Source organism: Eurosta solidaginis, chromosome 1 (genome assembly GCF_040869045.1).
Source record: "Eurosta solidaginis isolate ZX-2024a chromosome 1, ASM4086904v1, whole genome shotgun sequence".
Taxonomy (NCBI): domain Eukaryota; kingdom Metazoa; phylum Arthropoda; class Insecta; order Diptera; family Tephritidae; genus Eurosta; species Eurosta solidaginis.
The window spans coordinates 300439622-300462672 of NC_090319.1; the positions used below are offsets into that span (position 1 = coordinate 300439622).

A 23051-nucleotide genomic window follows, 5' to 3' on the forward strand; every position below is an offset into this window, starting at 1 on the left:
AAATACTACATTCAAGCTTTTCTGAAGCAACGTGCCTTAAAATGACGCCTGCGGTCTGTATTTCCTTTTCCTGAGAGGAATCGGAATAGTTTTAGACAACGGAACTGACTGGCTGGATCCTCAGAGAATCTTATTGTCCACAACTAAGGAATATAGAAACATACTGCTGACATAAGGTCCCAAGACGAAAACATTTATCAATGTAAGCAATGTGTTGAGGAAGGCTCTTTGACCAGAAGAGGTGGCTGGTGTAAAAATATATAGTCGCAGGTGTTACAGCAACAATGCTTCAACAAATCAGAACTTATAGATCTACCTGATAATTAAAAAAAATTACTTTGGCCTATCAGAACTTTATTTTAAAGCTGGGTGCTAGTTTGCCTAAATTGCTACCTAAATTATAATATTTTATTTTTATTTGTATAATAAATGGAGTGGGTAATGGCAGGTGCTAGGCTTGTATGGCGATTCTTTGTAGAATACGTTGGCGATAAACCCATATGGGCCATCGATTTTTCGATAGGATTTAGGCTCAGGAAAAAAAGTTCCACTACGCATACCCAAAAAAATAATTATCGGCCTGCGAAATTTCATTTTTTTGACTTTTTTGGACTTTGATTTTTAAGGTTTTTTTCATGACCTACTAAAAAAAATTTCATTTGATTGTACAATTTTCATGTATACCCTGTCCGACCAAATAATGTCCCCTAAAAACGTTGTCGATTTTAAAAATGAAATTTCGCAGGCTCGAAAATAATTTTTTTGGGTATGCGTGGTGGAACTTTTTTTCCTGAGCCCAAATCCTATCGAAAAATCGATGGCGCGATATCGGTTTACTTTCGTCCATACAAATCGACCCATTCTAATATATATATATATAACTGTCCTCTTTGAGTTGTGAATGTGTGTTAATCATTTATGTACTTTTTTCGAGTATGTGTTGATATTGGTAAACATATATATATCGCAAGTTTAGCAAGCGCAAAACAAAGCCAGCTAGCTTTAAGGCCGTTAGATTTATTATTTAGTAAAACACACGCTGGGACAACGAAGCAAACTTTGCGCTTTGAAGGGTTAAGTGTGTTAGTTCTTGTTTACCTTCAGAGATCGTACCCGCTCGTTTTTGAATGTTTTATAACACAATACAAATCCTATCGAAAAATCGATGGCGCGATATCGGTTTACTTTCGTCCATACAAATCGACCCATTCTAATATATATATATATAACTGTCCTCTTTGAGTTGTGAATGTGTGTTAATCATTTATGTACTTTTTTCGAGTATGTGTTGATATTGGTAAACATATATATATCGCAAGTTTAGCAAGCGCAAAACAAAGCCAGCTAGCTTTAAGGCCGTTAGATTTATTATTTAGTAAAACACACGCTGGGACAACGAAGCAAACTTTGCGCTTTGAAGGGTTAAGTGTGTTAGTTCTTGTTTACCTTCAGAGATCGTACCCGCTCGTTTTTGAATGTTTTATAACACAATACGCTTCTGGTAGCACTACGGACTCATTCAGTCTATAAGTGGTCCTCCGTTCAACCTAACACAATATGCCCTTTTGCATTTTATCATTTTATTTTATTTCCAATTTTTCAAATTCCTTTTTTGATTGTATGCAGAAATAGTAATTTTGTAAAACGCTTGGAAGGATATTTCTTTTTATTTTAGGCACACCGAGTACGAACAAGCTAGCGAGCAAGTTAGGCAAAATACGTTTTTTCGGTTGAGTAGTTGTTGTTGTTGTTGGTTGATTGGTACGTTGGTTGGTCGATGAAAGGTCGTACATACGGGCAATTTTTTTGTTTGTTTTTATATTTTGTTGTATTTGTTACAAATATGATGTGTAGTAAATATTAAAAAAAAAAAGAATTTGATATGTGTGCATTGTAGTTTTTTCTGTAATGTGGCATTGGTTTCATTTTTATAAATTTTTTGTTTCGTGCTAAATAATATTTATAGTGTTAATTTTTCCATTTGTTGCTATTGCATATTTTGTGGCTGTTGTTACATATTTTTGTTACTAATTTTATATGTTGCATATTTTTAGGCTCATGTTTTATTTTTCATTTTGTAGTCATCATGTTGTTAATATCTCCAAAAGCTATTATTAAATAGAAATTTTTAATGCATTTCATACAAAATATAAAATCATATAAACAATATTCTAAGTTATCACGCACAATTCTTTGGAGTGTTCACGCTCACGATGCCTCGAAGGACTATGTCTCATGTAATCTTTGTTATTGTTATTGAAATGCATACTGCGTCCAATGGAATTACCAAGTCTAGCAATGCCACTGCTGCCTAAATATGAATTGTAATCTAATGAAGTAGTTGTTGTTGTTGGATATACACGTCTACTACTCAAACCAAAATCTCTACCATAACTCGGTATATAATGGCTGCTCGTCATAGCGCTGCGTTCGCGTCCAAGTGTACGTGATGTCGGAAAGCGTGTGCGCCGTTTAGCCGTATACTCACTTGGACGATAACAATCGAGTTCGTCATCCGACGAGACGCACGCTTCATGCTCTAAACGTTCTGTTTCGGCTGCATCACGTAAATAGGGATTACGTTCAGCTGCGCGCTCATTGACAAATTCACTTTTACGTTTATGTAAATTTTTACTACGATTGAGTAGCATACGTGTGCTGGCATCCATTGCTTCGGCGGTTTGGTACGCAAGTGGTCGTTGATGATGACGCATTGGTCTTTTAGGTGGAGCTCCACTAAGCGCTGATGAGTTTTCGCCGCTAGAATGTGATGAACGCGCGCCACGATTTAATGAAGCTTCAGAATTATAAATCGAATTCAATTTATGTAAATCAGTAAAAGATTTTGTTGTCGCTTGGTCAGCACTAAAATCGTCTGTATGCAACTTGCGGCGCGTTGTTTGTGGCGAATGTGACTGTAGTTTTCTAAATTTATTTTTATGCTTTGAAAGCTTTGTAATAAATTCATCATCGTGATCTGAGTGCCGTTCGTCGGCATTTTCAAAAACTGTTTTGCCATCAGGCCATTTGCGATTACGAAATATTTCTGGTGTTGTTGATTTTGGTTGTGAATTTTGTTTGCGTTTGACCTCGATAACTGTATCTGGTGATTCGCTTGTATGCATTTCTGGCGATAATTCCGGTCTAGGCCACGAACGATTTTGAAATACCTCTGGTATGGGTCCATTGGGTTCAAATACAGGTGCGGGCAATGGTTTTGCTGGAATTTTCAACTTTTGTGGCATTGGCGCTACGCGTGGCTCACCATTGCTCATGAGCTCAATAAATGCAAATGAGCTGCAACGTGACGAGAGCGAGTGCAAGTCATCATCTTCTGTTGGTATAACAAGTTTTTTGAAATTTGGCGGTGTGCTCTCACGCTGTGTACTTGTAATGCTGTCTTGTGTGCCACGTCTTGAGGTGAGCGGTGTGGTGTGTGGTGTGCTGCGTAAAGAACTATTGCTGCTACTGTAGTTACCAGTGCGCTGCATTTGCTTTATTTGCAGCAACTTTAATTTCTCTTTTTCTTTCAGCTCCAGCTCTGTATTAATTTTCTCTTTTTCTTTTTTCTCTAGCTCTTGATAGTTTTTATCACGCTGTATCAATGCTTGACGTCGTTCCATTTCGAAATCTTCAATCAGTCGACGTTCATCCGTATCGCTGCTATTCGTAGATAGATTATTGAGTATTTTTATTGAGCTTGTTGGTGAAACATCTTTAATTTTTACATCATCGTAAGCTTGGCGCTCGGCATGCACGAATTTACGACGTGGCATTGGACTGGCAGGCATTTTAGTCATATCCCATTCTAGTGAGCCTTCTTTGCTGCTGCCGGCTTTATTTGGCGTTGGCACATGCTGACTTGTTTCATTTAGACTTTCTTTAGAGGATTTATTTGTTGGATTAGCATAAGCGTTTTGAGTGCTATGAGCAACCTCAGCAGCAGCTAAAGCTTGTTGTTGTTGTTGTAATCTCCATTGCATTAGCGGTGATTCGGCAACTGTGACATTTGAAATTGGCAAACGAAGCTCTTCTGTGGAGCTCACTACTTGATTGTGCGACATTTGTTTGGTATTTGCAGCTTCCTGGGTTTTGATTGCAATTTCATTTGCTGTAGTGAGCGAAGACTTCCGGAGCGCGTTTGCATTTGCTGGAATGGAAACCCCCAAGTCGTTTGTACTACTTTCTGCCGTATTATACATTTTGCTTATTGGGCCTTGTGAGAGCTTACGTTTAGACATAATATTTTCTTTAACGGCAGTAGCGTCTGCTTCTAATAAGACTGGAGTTGCTAAGTCTTGTGAAGCTGTTAAAATTTTTGGCGCTGCATGAGCCTCATCAGCACTGAAAGTTGGCACACTCTGCTCCATTCTTTGTCCCACACTTGTTTCAGCAGCAGCTGTTGTGGAAATCAATTGAGAATCAACATTTAATTTCTCATTTCGTCTATCCGTATTCGCGTCACTACCCACACTTTCATTAACTCGCATATCGTCAAGTTCATCCTCGGATATGTTGCGCGGAAATTTATGCAATGTAACGGCATCTCTGGCCGCCAGCTCTGCAGTTAAAATTTTCGTAAATTCTGTTTGCATTAAATCCTGCACAGATGGTGGCATATTATCGGGGCATAATTTTGCCAGTTTGTGCTTCATACGTTGTGGCGCGATAGGCGCAGTTGAAGTTTCGCTAGAAGAGGATGTACTTTTTTGCCTGCGTTGCGGTCTAATGGGAAATGCTGTATCTGGTGCATTCATATACAATAAGGACTGTATGCGTTCGAGTGTTAAAGGCGCGTTGTTGGTGTGAGACTCCTGCGGCTCTACATATTTATTAACAACTCCAAGTTTTTGTATTCGCTCACATGACATATTTTCATTCTCTTGGCGTATATTAGCTGTAAAATTTGTACTATCTGCACTGTCTAAGCGCGTTTCATCTTTTTCCAATGACTCAAGCCTACCGATAAAATCTGCATCATCATTCATGTTGGCGCCCATTTTGTTCTCCAACTGCACGCGTGGTGTAATGCTAATTAACTCATCATTTGAATCGAATTCCACATTCACCAGCATTTCATCTGAAAATTGACTAAATAACTTTTCGATGCTATCATCTTCTGAAGCGCCACGCGGTCGCACTGTAGTTGGTGCAACACTGGGACTTTTGCTAGTCGACGTACACAACGAATCACACTCATCTTCGGCACTTGCTTGAGGCTGATCTGCGAAACGGGCTACAATGTTTTCAAATAACTCATTCACATTACTACTATTTGCATTAGCTGTTGAATTAAGTTTAGTGCCGTCTGCAGTGGCGCCATCAACTTTATCTTGCAGTGAGGCGTCTGAGCAGCGTCGTGAGGTGTTTAAGCTAGTTTGCGAATTGCGGCGGGAGCTGTTTAGCGATTTATCGCAACCGGTTTTGGGCAAATTGCGTATGTCCTCTACTGTTGGGCGCCTTTTCATCAATGGACTTTCTCCTGCTGAGCTGTTGGAATTTTGACGTGACAATATTATGGTTGGCAAGACTTTTTCGGTGTCTAGATCAACTTTTGTGCTGGACTCTGTTGTAGGCGTTTTTGTGTCGCTTGTTGTGCTGGGCTCTGCCATAGTGCGCGTTTCTATCTCATTCAATCTGCCAAGCTCCGTCGCAATAAGTGCTTTTGTGTCTCCTGTTGTGCTGTGCTCTGTCGCAAGCGTCTTTGTGTCGCTTGTTGTGCTGGACCCAGTCGTGCTAAGCGTTACTGCCTCGTTTAATTTGCTAGGCTCACGCGTTATAAGCGTTTTTGTGTCGTCCTTTGCTTGAAAGTCCGCTTTGATTTCAGCATTACAGTGAGCAGTCTCGTTTGGCAGTTTACTTGAGCTGCCACCCTTTTCCATTAACATATTTATTTCGAAATTTTCCATTAGATGTTTAGGTGGCGATACAGATTTGTTTACAACCGCTACTGGCTTTGCACTTTCTTTCTTCGCGTTATCATTAGCATTATTTCCATTTTTCAAATTGTTGCGCGCTGGTGATGGCGATTTACGTTTTGCACACTTCGTCGTAAGCTGCATGCTTGTTGATGTTTTTGCATTTATTTCAATCGCTTTTTTCATTTCTTTAACTGGCGATGGTGATCTCTTTAAAGTGCCATTTTTTTGTGCACCCCTTTTGGGCGTCGATGTCGTAGTAATAATTTTTTTCTCGGCTGTTTGCTTTTTCAAATTTGCTTTAGAATACTCCGGCGCTTGCGTTTTGATGCCGAAAAATTTCGCAATTTTCGAATCACGATATTGCGCTGGTAAATCTTCATATTTCGTTTTCTTCATAGCATCCGCCTTGACAGCTTCTCCTTCTTCTTCTGCTTCGTCATTCGCACGCTTTTGTGCATAAAAATTATCGCGTTTCTTTTGCAAAAAATTTGTCGCCTCATTGCGCCACTCTGATTTTAAATGCTCCATAGTCTTCTCCAAATCACTCATTGTATCTGAATCACGTGATAATATAGAATCATGCGATATTATTGATTCACGCGATTTATTCAAATTGCTCGTATTTGATTCCATACGCCGCAATTGAAATGATTGCTCTGAAGATTTTATTGAACTCATCGATTCGAAACGTGCCAATAAATCTTGAACACCAGTTGGACGATCACCATCTTCTTTTGTTTGCTGTTCGTTGGTCGCTAAATTTAACGCTTTTGCATGATTTTCGAATTCACCCTCACCCAAGGATTTCGTTTTCAACAGCCTTTTGGTTGCTTTATCGTTGTTGCTTGTACGCTGTGGTATACCCAAATCAATGCCGGTTTCTTGAAAAATTCGCTCTACTTTATCTGATAAATCTTCACTGGGTGACTTTTCTTCTTTGAATAGCTGTAAATACTCTGCGCTAGGTGAATGCATTTCTTTATCGTTTGATTGTAAAATTTCGTCCAGCACACGATCAGCTTCATCACGTGGCACAATCGATTTTTTATCTTGTGTGCAGTTCTGCCTCTTTGCTACCCCGACACCTACACCAGTTTTCTTTTTAGGCACAATTTTCTTTATAATTTTAACATTGCCCCTCTTGGTTACCGTCGCAGTTGCCGCTGTGATTGTAGCTGCGACGGGTGACTTTTTCTTGGACAAATCAACAGCGCCATCTAGCTGATGTTCGTGTAAGCTGAAATTTTTATTACCAGATGTAGCTTGACGTTTGGGCGTTGCCGGCGCATTGTTCGCCTTCACTGTCGCTTCCTTGTTATTTGTAGCATTTTTTAACGAGTTTTTTGCGGGTGTACCAGCAGTTGGCGCAATAGTGCTCTCCGTTTGTGACTGCTTTAGTTTATCTGCCACGGTAACAACAGTGCTGCGTCTTTGTGCTGTTGGGCTGCAGGGAAAGTATTTTGCTAAATCAACATCTTTTAAATTTTTTTGATTTTTATTAACTGCGCCCGCATTTGATTTTTGTTGCTTCTGATCTGGAAAATATTTTGATAGATCTACAGAGAGATTGGCTTGTGCGCTAACTGTTGGTACTACCATTTGTGATTTTATCGCATCCATTGTACCAGAAAAGCTTTTCGCCTCGATTTCTTTCAGCTTTTCCTGCATTGCACGCTTGTCAGACTTTGGTGAAAATTTGCTTTCAGCATCATATAGTAATTTGCCAATATCCGAATTTGATTTAGTAGAAGAAAGTGCAGTATCTTTATGTAACTCAGGCTTACTGTTTTGTTGCTCAAAATTTTTAACAATTCCTAAAATATTTTCAATTTGCATGCGACCAGCATTTGCAATTACTTCATCTTTCGAGGTGAATTTCTCAGAACGCTTAAGGCTATTTGTACGACTCACTTCTGCGGTTTTGGTTGGCGCCTTGCTACACGTCGTCGTCGACTTATTTTTGGAACTATCCGAGCGGCTAGCACAAGCAGTTGGTTTTTTTGTAGCACTAGGACTGTTAGTTGGACTTGCCTTTTGTTGTTGTTGTCGCTTAAGACTACCGGCACGATTTAGATTTGCCGTTTTAATTTCTGCTTTCAAACTCTCCAAAATCTCTTCGGGTGTGGTGGGTTTTGTAGCAGTTTGCGTTTTTGTTTGAGTATTAGCGGCATCTTTTTGTTTAGTAGCATTTAACTGAGCTTTTAAATTCTCTAAATTAGTTTCAGCTTTTTTGAATTCATTAATAGCATTACTTTGTGTCTCCTTTAAAATATCTTGCTTTAATGCAAATCGATTTTCAAATGTTGATTTGGGCGCCAATGTTTCTGTTGGGTTTGTATTTGCCATAGAACTATCAGCTAACCATTTCTCTTTCATTGTTAGTTTTTTCAATATATCACTCTTTACTAAATTTTCTTTTGTTATAGCCTCAAGGTCTTTATTCATTTTCACAACATTATTAAGACGATGCAATTTTTCATTTATTGCTTCAATTTCAGCGCTGAAACGTCGTCCGGTGGTTTGTTCTAGTTTTTCGATATCAGCCTTAGACGGGCGTGGTGTTGCAAGAAATGCTACTTTTGCTGTGAGTGGCATTAAGTCACCAGTTTCATCAGACTTCACAACTTTATCAAACTCTGGTGTAAGAATTTGATTTGTTGGTGTTTTTTCGGCATCAACTTCTGTCTCAATTTCTACATCTCCGTTTTCATTAGTTTTAATTTTCGGTTTATTCTAGTAAAAAAATTTATTTTATATATATAAAATTTTGCAATGAAACCAACACCATTGTAATATGTTTTTTTTTTTTTTTTGTAAATATAATGTATATATGTATGTACGTTGTTGGAGAGAATAAATATATAAAAAAATTGCCATGTAAAACGATTTGAAGAACTAAATTTCAAATAACCAAAACTCACCTCAGTCTCTGTATCAGTGGGCAAGTTTGCAGGCAGTGGCAGTAGACGTACTTCCTCTCGACGTAGCTCACGGGCTTTCTTGAAGTCCTCTCCTTCTGTATCGTCATCGTATTTACCGTTGTCATCTTAAACAAGTGTATATGTATTAGGATAATATTAGAACTTTTAATATCCTTAAAACTACTCAAATCTCCATATATGTATATCTATCCAATTCCTATTCCAATTCCTTCCTTTATCCTAACCTTAACCTTAATCCTAATATCAATCTTAATTATTCTTTATCATTATATTTAGCTTTATATTTATATTTATGTTGCTTTGCCCCGGAATTAAACCCAAATCCCGGTGTGGTAGGCAGAGCACGCTACCACCACACCACGGCGGCCGGTATTCTTATATTTATCTTTATCTTTATCTCTATATTTTTCTTTATCTTTATCTTTACCTTTATCTGTATCTGTATCTTTATCCTTATCTTTACCTTTATCTTTGTCTTTATCTTTATTTTCATCTTTATCTTTATTTTTATCCTTATCTTTATCTTTATCGTTAGCTTTACTTTTACCTTTACCTTTACATTTGTCTTTACCTTTATCTTTACTTTTATGTTAATCTTTGTCTCCACCTCTTTTTCTATCTCTATCTCTTTCTATATCTCTACCTCTAATCATTGTTAAGCTTTGTCTTGTTGTCAATCTTTGTCACCGCCCCTTTCTCTATCTCTTTCTCTCTCTATATCTCTACCTATATCCCTTTATCTTTTCTTTCTCATAACTCGACCTCCATATCTATGTCTACCACTATTTCTATCTCCACCTATCCTGAATCTATCTCTACGTCTATCTCTATCTATATATTTATCTCGCGTCTCTACCTTTGTATATCTCTTTCTCTATCCTGTATATCTATCAATATCTCTATTTCTATCTCGTACTCTGATTCGATCTCGTATATCTACCTCTTTCTCTATAACTATCTCCGTCGCTATCTCTAAAATAAATGTTTGTACTTTTAAACACTTACCGGCAATTTCTTCACTTGTATCATAAAAATCATCTGAATCATCACTATCAGAATAATGTTGCTTTCCAATCCAATCAGTGGCCAATTGTAGAGTTTGTGCAGCCAAAGGTGAATCATTTGCTTCCTCAAACATATCAACATCTGATTCAGTATCTGAGTCATCTGAACTGGAAAGATCCGACTCAGAATCTTGATTTGACTCAGGCAGGAAATTGCGTCCCGACCATTCATGCTCATCAAGTATATGCTCCTCAGATGGTTCCCCATCTGACATAGCATCAGTATTCTCAAATTCAATACGTTCCGGTGTTTGGCCACGATCCAATAAATCCAATTGAACAACACTACCGGCTGGCCCACGAAGTTTATCGGGTGTTTTGAGCATATCCGGCGTTACAGTGTCGGTGACGTTGCCTCTTGTGGCGGTAGTATCGGCGCTAGCAGCTGCAGCTTGTTGTTGCTGAGTTGGTTTCTGGAATGAACAGATTACCACATTGTTACTATAATTATTAAATTAAACGGCCGTTTCACGTCGAGACGGCTGAACTAATTTGGTTTTAAATTTAGCTGACAGTGAGCGTATAACCCTAAAATTGTCTTCAGGGTTAATTTGAGAAGAAACAAGTAAGGAAGGCTAAGTTCGGGTGTAACCGAACATTGCATACTCAGCTGAGAGCTTTGGAGAAAAAATAAGGGAAAATCACCATGTAGGAAAATGAATCTAGGGTAACCCTGGAATGTGTTTGTATGACATGGGTATCAAATGGAAGGTATTAAAGAGTATTTTAAAAGGGAGTGGACCATAGTTCTAAACGTGGACCAGGGGTGACTCTAGAATGTGTTTGTACGATATGGGTATCAAATGAAAGGTGTTAATGAGTATTTTAAAAGCGCTTGATCCTTAGTTCTATAGGTGGACGCCTTTTCGAGATATCGCCACAAAGGTGGACCAGGGGTGACTCTAGAATGTGTTTGTACGATATGGGTATGAAATGAAAGGTGTTAGTGAGCATTTTAAAAGGGAGTAGGCCTTAGGTCTATAGGTGGATGCCTTTTCGAGATATCGCCATAAAGGTGGGCCAGGAGTGACCCTAGAATTTGTTTGTACGATATGGGTATCAAATGAAAGGTGTTAATGAGTATTTTAAAAGCGAGTGATCCTTAGTTCTATAGGTGGACGCCTTTTCGAGATATCGCCATAAAGGTGGACCAGGGGTCACTCTATAATGTGTTTGTACAATATGGGTATCAAATTAAAAGTATTAATGAGGGTTTTAAAAGGAAGTGGTCCTTAGTTGTATGTGTGAAGGCGTTTTCGAATTATCGACCAAAATGTGGACCAGGGTGACCCAGAACATCATCTGTCGGGTACAGCTAATTTATTTATATATGTAATACCAGGAACAGTATTCCTGCCAAGATTCCAAGGGCTTTTGATTGCGCCCTGCAGACCTTTTTCATTTTCTTCTACTTAATATGGTAGGTGTCACACCCATTTTACAAAGTTTTTTCTAAAGTTACTTTTTGCATCAATAAACCAATTAAATTACCATGTTTCATCCCTTTTTTCATATTTGATTTAGAATTATGGCATTTTTTTCATTTTTCGTAATTTTCGATTTCGAAAAAGTGGGCGCGGTTATAGTCGGATTTCGGCCGTTTTTTGGAAGATAAAGTGAGTTCAGATAAGTACGCGAACTGAGTTTAGTAAAGATATATCGGTTTTTGCTCAAGTTATCGTGTTACCGGCCAAGCGGAAGGACAGACGGTCGACTGTGTATAAAAACTGGGCGTGCCTTCAACAGATTTCGCCCATTTTCACAGAAAACAGTTACCGTCATAGAGTCTATGCCTCTACCAAATTTCAGAAGGGTTGGTAAATTATTGTTCAACTTATGGCATTAAAAGTATTCTAGACAAACTAAACGAAAAAGGGCAGAACCACGCCCATTTTGAAATTTTCTTTTATTTTTGTATTTTAATGCACCATATCATTACTGGAGTTGAATGTTGACATAATTTACTTATATACAGTAAAGATATTAAATTTTTTGTTAAAATTTGATTTTTAAAAATTTTTTTTTTAAAGTGGGTGTGTTCTTCATCCGATTTTTCTAATTTTTATTTAGCACATATATAGTAATAGTAGTAACGTTCCTGCCAAATTTCATCATGATATCTTCAGTGACTGCCAAATTACAGCTTGCAAAACTTTTAAATTACCTTCTTTTAAAAGTGGGCGGTGCCACGCCCATTCTCTAAAATTTTACTAATTTTCTATTCTTCGTCATAAGGTCAACCCACCTACCAAGTTTCATCGCTTTATCCGTCTTTGGCAATGAATTATCGCATTTTTTCGGTTTTTCGAAATTTTCGATATCGAAAAGGTGGGCGTGGTTATAGTCCGATATCGTCCATTTTAAATAGCGATCTGAGATGAGTGCCCAGGAACCTACATACCAAATTTCATCAAGATACCTCAAAATTTACTCAAGTTATCGTGTTAACGGACAGACGGACGGACGGACGTACGGACATGGCTCAATCAAATTTTTTTTCGATACTGATGATTTTGATATATGGAAGTCTATATCTCTCTCGATTCCTTTATACCTGTACAACCAACCGTTATCCAATCAAAGTTAATATACTCTGTGAGCTCTGCTCAACTGAGTATAAAAAGAACGCGAAGTGTGATTAAATGATCCCGTGAGGTTACTAGGCCAACTGCAAAAGCGTTTGAAAATGTTTTTTTTAATTTTTATTATTTAAGAATTCATGAGCTTAACATCGGCTTATAGTAATTGAATATTCAATTATTATGGTTTCCTAAGAGAAACTGAAAATAAAGAAGGAAACATTTGCTGGAATATTGCGATGGTGCTATTTCGAAAACCGCCACGTAATCATCATCATGCAATTTCGTAATGTTATCAAAGGTTTCGCCGAGATTCGAACCGCGAATCGCACGGTGAAACTGCAGTTGCCTTAACCACTAGGCTATCCTGCTTGTATTTGTTTCCTGGCTTAATTCAGTTTATCTCATTTCTACACTAACAACACAGTTGAGACATACTGTCTCTATATTAATTTATGTTTCGCGGTTCGAATCTCGGTGAAACCTTTGACAACATTACGAAATTGCATGATGATGATTACGTGGCGGTTTTCGAAATGGTACCATCGCAATATGCCAGTAAATGTTTCCTTCTTTATTTTCAGTTTCTCTTAGAAAAACATAGTATATTTAATTACTATAAGTCTATGTTATACTGTTTTCACACAGAAACTTAATGATCTCATTTCACCTGCTAATGAAATCGTAAATTTTTTGCTTTCACACAGAAGTAACTGCTCGATTAGTATGAAGGATGAGACAGACAATCATGGCGGGACGATACAAGGTGGGAGCATGGTGGCATGCCTACAAACAAAAAAAATTCCATGTACTTGTAAATTCGATGGACAAATGTCAAAATCGTACTGCGCCGGTAGTTGATGTATCAAATCAAATAAAAAAGGTTATAATCAGCTGTTCGATGCGGCCACCTTGTATCGTTCCGCCATGCAGACAATGACATTTGCTTTGAAAACTAAGAAGCGGAAACGGAAGCGGAACTGCCAACAGAGTTGCATTGTGCTTTTGACTTCATTAGGCATTCGATTAGCTACTAATGAAATAATAATAGATTCGAATTTTGTAGGGAAGATTGAGCTCAATAAGCGTCTTAATGTAGAAAATTGCCTTTATTATTCAATAAGCCGTCTGTGTGAAATTAGTATTAAGCTCATGAATTCTTCTCTGTGAAGTCCCAAAGTAGAATAAATAAAGACCACTTTGCAATACTGAATATTGGAGTTATTTATTCGACAGTTCAGCGATTCGAACGTTAGCAGAAGATGCGAAATAATCGGAATCCCCCAAAATTTGTTACAATATTTAGATATAAAGATAGAGCTTACCCTTTGTCCTGGCTTTCGCGCCACCGGTCGTATAGCTTTTGCTGGTAGCCTATAATGTTGCGTACAATAGAAACGTCCATTGGGATCATCACGATCGAATGCATAGCCACCTAAACGTAAATTCGTATGACAATGATGACACTTCAGGCACGAGCGATGAAATATGAGATCTTCAGCGGTAATTTTTTCCATTAAATAAACGATTTGCTTACAGAAGTGACATTTTTCGGAGGCGGCTTGCTTCTTAAATGCCAACGCAACTTTAGCGCTCTAAATTGCATTAAAAATTTAGAATTTTGTGTATGTAAGTAAAAAAAAAAAGTACATATTCAAATTTATATTAAAAAAAAATACATAAAAGTTAGTTCGTTGCTGTATAAAGTTTTGTTTTGTGGTGAAAGTGAAATGAATACAGTTTTTGTTAGCGCTTGAATGTTTGTATGTAACGATTTATGTACAACAAAAAAAGACGAAATTAACAAAATATTTCTTGAATAAAACGCGAAGAAAACCTAAGACGAGTTAATTGATGTAAACACTAAAACAAATTAAATTAAAAAATAAAAACGCAAGAAATCTGTTTGACTAAATCGTATACATTGGACTATAAAATACTTAAGGACAAATGTCATTGAAACAAGAAGACAGAAATTAAAAACGAAATACCAAAACAAAAATATCACATTTATGACTAAGCAAATATTGAAGGACAAATACTGACTTAGCAATAAACGTACCTTAAGCAACACGAAGTATAAAAAAAAAAAACAAATGACAACGATAGAATCGACATTACAGATTTCAAGTTATAGAACACACTAGTCATAATACATAAAAATTAAACTCGAGTTAAAATTAAATATTTAATAAGATTAACAGTAATAATAATTTTTGTCTACATAACTCCGGGGAGTTTTAAGCCGAACTTCTTCTCCAATTTGTGGTTGAAATTTTTAACTTTTTATTTAAACTCAGATTGTGGGATATTTACAAAATAGGTAAAAGCGTACGCAACTATATTTTTATCGTCCATTTTCCTCCTCTTCTCGCTCTTACTCAGGTTCGCCCATTTGCTTTGCTTCTCCGCCACCTTCTCCATCCGCTTTCTGGATGTGTAAAACTTCAATACTTAGACACGAACCGAAACGAAACTATGAAATACTATCAGACGTTGTCCTGCCAAAAAATGTATATTTCATAATTGAAAAATTAACTTTCTCTCGGCCCCTCATATGTTTATACCTCTTCAGCTATCCCCCTATCACCTTGATATTTTTTCATATCCTCATTTCTCTCAACTCCTTTCTCTTCTCTGTTCCATCTATTCTTCAAGCTCTCAAGTTTTTCAGTTTTAGTCTTTCTTCTTTTCTGATTATATTCCTGCTCATCTGAGTCGTGAAACGTTGTCCTGCCGGAAAATTTGCATGCCTATAATCGAACGAATTTACTTTCTCCCGGCCCCTCTCATATTTTTTCCTCTTTAGTTTTCTTCATATCACCCTGATATTTTTTCACATTCTTAATTCTTTCAACTCTTTTATCTTCTCTTGCCCCACCTTTTACTCAAGCCTTTCAGCTTAGTCTTTCTTCTTCTATTCTGATGCTAATTCTGCTTGTCTGAATCGCGCTTTTCCTCTTCCTGTTTCTAATCCTATTATTATCTCTTCCTCTGCACATTGTTTGTATTGCTTCTTTTACCTAATTCTAGTCCTATAAATCTGTGTATCCCAAGGCGAATTCAGTACCAGGTGTTGTTATCCCAACAGCTGATTGCTTCTTCTTGATTATTTTCCATACAGCGCCTTGTACTTTAATGTCAGTTAATTGAAATCAATTAAAATTTTCTTTTGACTTGACATTCTTCTGCACGGCGAATTTGTTGAATTCGCTTTGCCACCACCTGCTATGGATTCGCTGTGTCCTGTATCTATTTATATTTTTTTTATTTCTCCTCCTCTCTCACGCACACTCTTTTGCATGTCCTCTCCTGAGCATTTTCCCGCTCCATCATACTCTTCCACTTGTACATATGAACGTGAAAGCGGATTTAGTTTTTTTCTAGTAGGGGCGTGGGACCACCCTCTTTTTCAAAATGGTTAAAGATTATAATTCACTTCTAGCGATTTCAATCTTACATTAGGTTTATTAAAAATGTAAGAGAAAGAATTCTGTATATACAAAAAATGTTCGAAAAAAACTTTCGAAACTGAAGGGCTTCTACTATTTTCGAAATTTTTAGTATTTAGAAGTTTTGATCTTATTGTTATTGTTATCTTCCCCTATGTTGTGCATGTCTTCTTATAGCTCCGGAAGACTCCCAAAAAACAAAAAATTATAACGCGTGGCAGTAGTCGAAATCCCATCTCCAAGTGTTTTCTTTTCCGTCAAGAAAAACTTCTCAGCAAAAATGTATTTTCCCTCGCATATGTCGTTGGGAGTCGGCATACGTGCGTCGTAATTTGTACGAAAAAGTAAAAGTAGCACAAATTTGAGAAGAAGCACAATCTTAAACTTCTCATTATATGTTTTTGAAATCTTTAATAAATTGCCTGTAAAGTCGATTCTATACGAAATTTACTCACTGATTTCGGCACTGAATTGCCGCTTGTTGGGGGAGTAGGATTCTTTTCATCATTGGGTTTATTATCTTCTTTTCTCGCAAATTGCCCAGCAATAGACGCAACTTTATTGCGTCCACGTTCACCAACTTCTAATATAGAACCCTCCTTCAATTGTTTATCCAAATTTTTTAAAGTTTGATCAATTTCTTTGAATTTTTCTTCCACTGATTCTTGGCGTGTGGGTTTTGCCATTTTATTTTGTCTAGCCAAAAATTGTTCTTTACTCCATTTTGGTACCTTTTCACGTCCTTTAGGGCCATGTATTTCAGTTCGTTTCGATTGTTCGATTTTTTTTTCGATTGCGCGCATGTTCCAATCTGTACTATCGATTTTGCCAATAGCGCGCATCAAATCTTTTGGTTTCTTATCATTACCATGAGCATTTCGCGAAGTGATGCGCTGTTCCATGGATTTGATACGATCGCTAAATTGTTCGTCGAGATTGTTACGGGGCATAGCCGATGGTATATCACCCCGATTGCGATCCTAAATGTGGGCGGGGGAGTCGTTCGAGTGTTTCACATGAATTTGTTTCATTTGTAGGTATGAAATTCGTTGGTATAAGGTCATACGGTGGGAGGGGTGGAAAGGATAAAAATGTCAGCAAAATAAAATGAGGAATAGGAGTTAGGGGAAATTTTTTGTAAATGAAAAGAAAAAAAATTATGATTTTTAATTAAAGAAAAAAAATATGAGCAACATAAATGGTTTTACATAAATCTAGTATATAACTAAATCTCGAAGTACACATACGTTAAGATTGTAAAAATTAAACAAAACAACAAAACAAATTACGCTGCAGCGATAGCACAATATTAATCAAAAATTAAACAAACTTAGCCAGAAACTAGGTTTCATCGCCAGGCATTAACTGCGTACAAAATAATTAACCAATGAAAACCCAACAAATTAAATTCAAATAATATACAAATTAATAACACTTAAATCTAAAACTATTACCACAGCAATTAAATAAGAATAAACGAATTGAGGAGTATCCTTCTACAGTATTAGTCTCGGATACTGGAAATCGATATCGCTTAAACCGAAAAGTATGTTGTCTTTAGTTCTGTACAGCAGCGAAACGAAAAAAAGCAGTGACTGAAACTATGCAAACCAATCTCAAAAATGTTTTCGAAAAAATTCGAACATTTTACGAAAATTTCGAAATCTTTCCTGGAGTTCACTGATTTTCGGTGCTATTTTGTGCAAATCGATTTATGGAAATCGATATCGCTTAAACCCAAAAGTATGTTGTCTTTAGTTCTGTACAGCAGCGAAAAGAAAAAAAGCAGTGACTGAAACTATGCAAACGAATCTCAAAAATGTTTTCGAAAAAATTCGAACATTTTACGAAAATTTCGAACATCGTTTCTATAGTTCTCTGATTTGCGGTGCTAGTTTGTGCCTTCTTTAGGAGGTGTAGTATTTTCGGCAAAATATAAAACAATTTCAGTTAGGCTCGGTTTTTCAGCAGTTGCTTAAACTAAGATTATACTAATTTCGCTTAAACTCTAGATCAAATTTAAACTCCAGTTAAACTACTGAGCAGTTTTTCAGTTACAGTTTAAGGCCGCTTTTTTGAACGGCAACATTGGTTTTTTATTATCTAGTTAATTTGTAGATACGACAACGATTTTCCTTACCCAACAAATATTTAAAAGATATTTCTCCAGCGAAATATATATCCAGTTCCGGAGGTGACACCAACATCATTATCTAGTTATTTTTTAAACCAGACATTTCTCAAAATGATATCCAGCTTCATTCTCCAATCACCTTTGAAAAATTTATAGTTATCGACTTGATATCCAACGTCATTAGCATTTTCAAATTATTATCCAACCTTTGACAGATTTTGAGAAATATACAGTTCTCAAATGAATATTCAACATATTTCTCCAGTTGATATCCAAACAACAGTTGTCTATTGTGAGAAATAAACACCTGATTGATAGCAGTAATGAAGCGTAATTTATCAAAAATAAATTATGTATATTGTAACGAATTTAGGGAAATCCTGGTTATTATGCACCTTCTGCTAACGTTCGAATCGCTGAACTGTCGAATAAATAACTCCAATATTCAGTATTGCAATCTGGTCTTTATTTAGATTACTTTGGGAATACTTCACTTCACAACTACATAATAGCGTGTTTAAATCAAATTGATTAATCATTCCTCGGCTTGCGCTGCTTTTATACTCTCTGTTGCCTCGTCCGAATATTTCTCCTAAGGTCGAGACGTTCACCTTCTAGAATTTTTGTATCTTCTGCTTGGAAATTAATTGAGCGATATGCGTGTGTATGTGTGAGTAACAACTTCGGTTGATGACTACATGTGTGTGTGTGTGGGAGATATCTCTTCACTTCGAGCTGGTTATATGTGTATGTACATAAGTTTGCCTGCTTACTGTATTTTGTTGTTGTAATTATTTACTAACAGCATAGTGATGCTAATATTCGTCGCAATATTTTATTTATTTTCCTGAAAATATTGTGGTATGGCATCTTACATTTGAGTCCAGTTAGAGAACCACAAGTTGGAAATAAAATTTTTTCTCCAGTTGATGAGCCACTGTTTCGAAACAACTCTTGGGATTTTAGAAGTATGCTTAGTTATCAACATGAGCTCAAATGCTTTTTGGGTATATTCGACGCCATTTCGAACGAATGCAAATCAGCGATATGTTAACTAGAGTTTAACCCTGCCAGATAGGCCGCTTAAGCTCAGCTTAAACTTCACTTAAAGTAGACTGAAGAACTGCAGTATAAGTTTAAGCGTAGTTTAACTGACAAACTGAGTTGAACTTGTACTGAAAAACCGGGCCTTACGAGTCGAAAAATTTAAATTAAACGGGTTGTGGTATGTAAAATGAATACCAGGGGCATCTTTTAAAGAAGACTCCTCTAGCTTTTCCTATACACAGTTGTAGTTAGTGAATTCCTGAAAACCTTAAGAGCAAGCAAAAAAACACGAAACGATATTGCAAACTGGTCCAGCGTTATCAAATTTTCGCTTTCGGTCACAGAAAGAGCGCCTACATTGATACAGAGTAGCACAGTACCAGCGCCCAGCAATAACCGCAGATAAAAACGGATTAATCGGAAAATACGATTTACAAAACAAAACTTTAGCAAAATAGAAAAAAATAAAAATAACCGAATCAGTTTTACTAAAAGGAATTGTGTCACGCTTTTAGGCATAAATACCCGTCGCTCGAGATCGGGAACGAGATCTTTAACGATAGCGATTTCCAGATTTCATTGAGGTAAATCCACATTAAACGAACACATTTTACCAAAAAGACTTTATGATTACTTTTTCTAACTAAAAACGTTGGTTATTACAATCGATAATACTTATATCCTGTGAGCAAGACGAGTTGATAACAAATAATATGTTTTTTATCTTTAAAATTGGTTTTACGTACCAAAGCTTCAAAGGACAGACGTCATAAAGTACATTTTTCGAACATGCAAACGACTTTCAACCACTTGGAAATATTGGCAGTTGGCCTCTAAAGTACAAATACACAAGCAATATACTTAAGTTCATTGCTGAAAGTACTTTCGAATGTACAAAAAGCATTGCTGGCCTTGCAGACAATTGCTTGATACAGCTGCGGCACACATGGGGGTAGAAAGACAGCTACTGCATGATGCAAACCATATTGTAGGCCTGAATATTTCTCTTCAAGCCTGATGTGATGTGTCAGAACTCCATGCTTTGCTTGGATTTTCCGATTTAGTGAAAGTGGCGCAGCAATACAACAATGAAATTTGACTGTGCTAGTTTTGTCTCTTTCTCTTGTTTAAACCCTTTCGTACTGGTGTGTATCACCTTTCCAGATATAGGGGAAAATAACCTAGGCATCTTCATATCCGTGGAATATATCGACTGCTGAGTGGAATATCAATCAGCCTATCTCGGCGGACGTTTTGACAAGGGTCTATCTTAGAAAACTTTTGAATAACTATTTTTTTAGGATTTTTCTTGAAAAACCAACTATTTCAGAATTCGGTTGATAAACGCTCTATCTCAGAATGTTGTTCAAAAACATACAGAGTTTATATTCAATATATTGTAACAAATTTTGGGGAATTCCACTTATTCCAAACCTTCTGCTAACGTTCGAATCGCTAAACTGTTGAATAAATAACTCCAATATTCAATAATGCAAAATGGTCTTTACTTTACTCTACTTTGAGAGTACTTCACAATAACACTTATACTTCACAACCAATAGCATGCTTAAATCAAAACTGATTAGTCATGCCTCAACTTGCGCTGTTTTTATACTCTCGGTTTCCTCGTTCACCCGTTTCTCCTAAGGTCTAGTAATTTCGCGAACTTCATGCTTGGTTACCAGCCATATACATGTATATTTGTAGTTTGTAGCCATATGCGTGTGTATATGTGAGTACTATTTCGGCTGATGGTGAGTATCTCTCTGTTGCCTTGTATGTACATGTGTAAAAGATGATTGATTTATTTACGTACATACGAGTGGCTGCTTAGTATCGGCTTAGGGATGCTAGTATCACTTAGTGATGTTAATATTCGTCACAATATTTTGACATCAGCTGGCGTATTTATGAAAAAAAAAATCTATGATAGGTTTTCCTTTAACCGAATTATGAGATAGCACGCTTTTGAAACAATTCTGAAATAGGGCGTTATTCAAAAGTTTTCTGAGAGAAAGCGTTTTCGAAGGGGTAGCCGAGATAGTTTGATATTATAATAGAACAAGTATTGTCAATATTGGCATTATTTTCAAAACTAGCCAGTGGTACGCAAAAAATACTCCTGTTCCAAAAATTATGTGTATTAAACAAACAAGTTAATAGAAAGTGCTGATGCTGAATAGCATTTTAGTAAGTTTTAGATAAGAAGTAGAGTTGCATCATATTCAAATATGATGAATTTCATATCAAAACCGATATGTATAGAACCCGATCCCCTCAGATTTTGATGAAATTTTGTACACAGGTACACTTTACCTATACAAACAGGACCTCATTTTTAGAAATTGCATTTTTGAACAATTGTGGGCGTGGAAAGGTGTCAAAGTTGTGAAAAATGCGTGAAAAATTACGGTAATAGGTACTTTTGGGCTGTGATAACTACAGAATGGCTCAACCGATTTCAAAGATCTTGGTACCATTGGAAAGGTATTCGAATCGGCTTTCGAAAATGTACACTGTAAAAAAATTCTGTTACACTGAAAAATTTTTTGTTTCATAAATAAAATTTTAAACTTGGAAAAAAATTCAAAGCCCAAGTGTTTTAAAATAAAATATATTTTTATTAGAAAGGTCTATTTAATATACATATACAACATATCCAAAAACTAAACTGGCGTTTTTTTTTCTTCTTTTTTTTTATAACAATTTTTAAGTAAATTCATCTCTCTACATTTTGATATCATAGTATTTTTGAGCTGTGATAACTACAGAATGGCTGAACCGATTTTAAAGATCTTGGTACCATTAGAAAGGTATTCAAATAGGCTTTCGAAAACTTATACTGTAAGAATTTTTATTTCGCTGAAAACCCATTTTTTTTTTATGTTTTTTAAAAAGTAAACTTGGAAAAAATTACAGAGATCAAGCATTTAAAAACAAACAAAAAAATGCTTTTCAGTGTAATAAAAATTTTTTCAGTGTATGATTTCGATAGCCGATTATAATACCTTTGCAATGGTATCAAGGTCTGGGAAATCGTTATCACAGCTCAAAAGTACCATAATATAAAAAATAAAGAGATGCATTTACTTAATATTTAAAAAAAAGAAAAAATACGCCATTTTAGTTTTTGGATATGTTATATATATTAAATAGACCTTTATAAAAAATATATTTTATTTTAAAACGCTTGGCCTTTGAAGTTTTTTTCAAGTTTAAAATTTTATTTTTGAAACAAAAAATTTTCCAGTGTAATAAAATTTTTTTACAGAGAACATTTTCGAAAGCCGATTCGAATACCTTTCCAATGGTACCTAGATCTTTGAAATCGGTTGAGCCATTCCGTAGTTATCACAGCCCAAAAGTACCTATTACCGTAATTTTTCACGCATTTTTCACAACATTGACTTTGCCAAATTTCATCAAAATCTGAGGGGGTCGGGTTCAAAATGTGCCGTTTTTTATAGGTTTTGATATGAAATTCAACATATGTAGAACAATAGAAATAAGAAAGAACAATTAAGAAAGATTTATTAACTATATTATTGCGCCAAAATATTAATTTTTGTATACTGGGCAGGAGCTTTACAGTCGCTTAGTTGAAAGACAAAAATTAAATTTTCTTGTATCCTTCTACGCGTTTTAATACATTTGCATCTTCTTCAGTGAGTATCATGAAGACGATGAAATGTCGAAACGCTTAGGTAGAGTAAAATTTAATGTTTGCCTTACAATTTAGCGACCGCCTTCAATATTCTGGCACAGTAAAAAATAGCCGAAGAATTTTTCAAAATCTAACACAGCAGCAACAACATTTGAGTTAATGGGTTAAAAGGCACAGCATCAGCGATTAATCAAAAACACGTCGACAAACACGATAGGCAGGCTGAATAAACGCAGGCAAACAGACAA

The 23051-nt window shown here is 36.3% G+C and overlaps 1 protein-coding gene across 1 annotated transcript in view; it reads right to left on the reverse strand.

Moving 5' to 3' along the window:
- Nucleotides 1-23051, reverse strand: part of Mical (Molecule interacting with CasL) — a 277488-nt gene that overhangs the window by 58223 nt on the left and 196214 nt on the right. The window contains 4 exon segments of the mRNA XM_067761247.1: nt 8843-8967; nt 9869-10340; nt 13832-14101; nt 16414-16938. Of these exon segments, the coding sequence (XP_067617348.1) occupies nt 8843-8967; nt 9869-10340; nt 13832-14101; nt 16414-16938 (1392 nt within the window).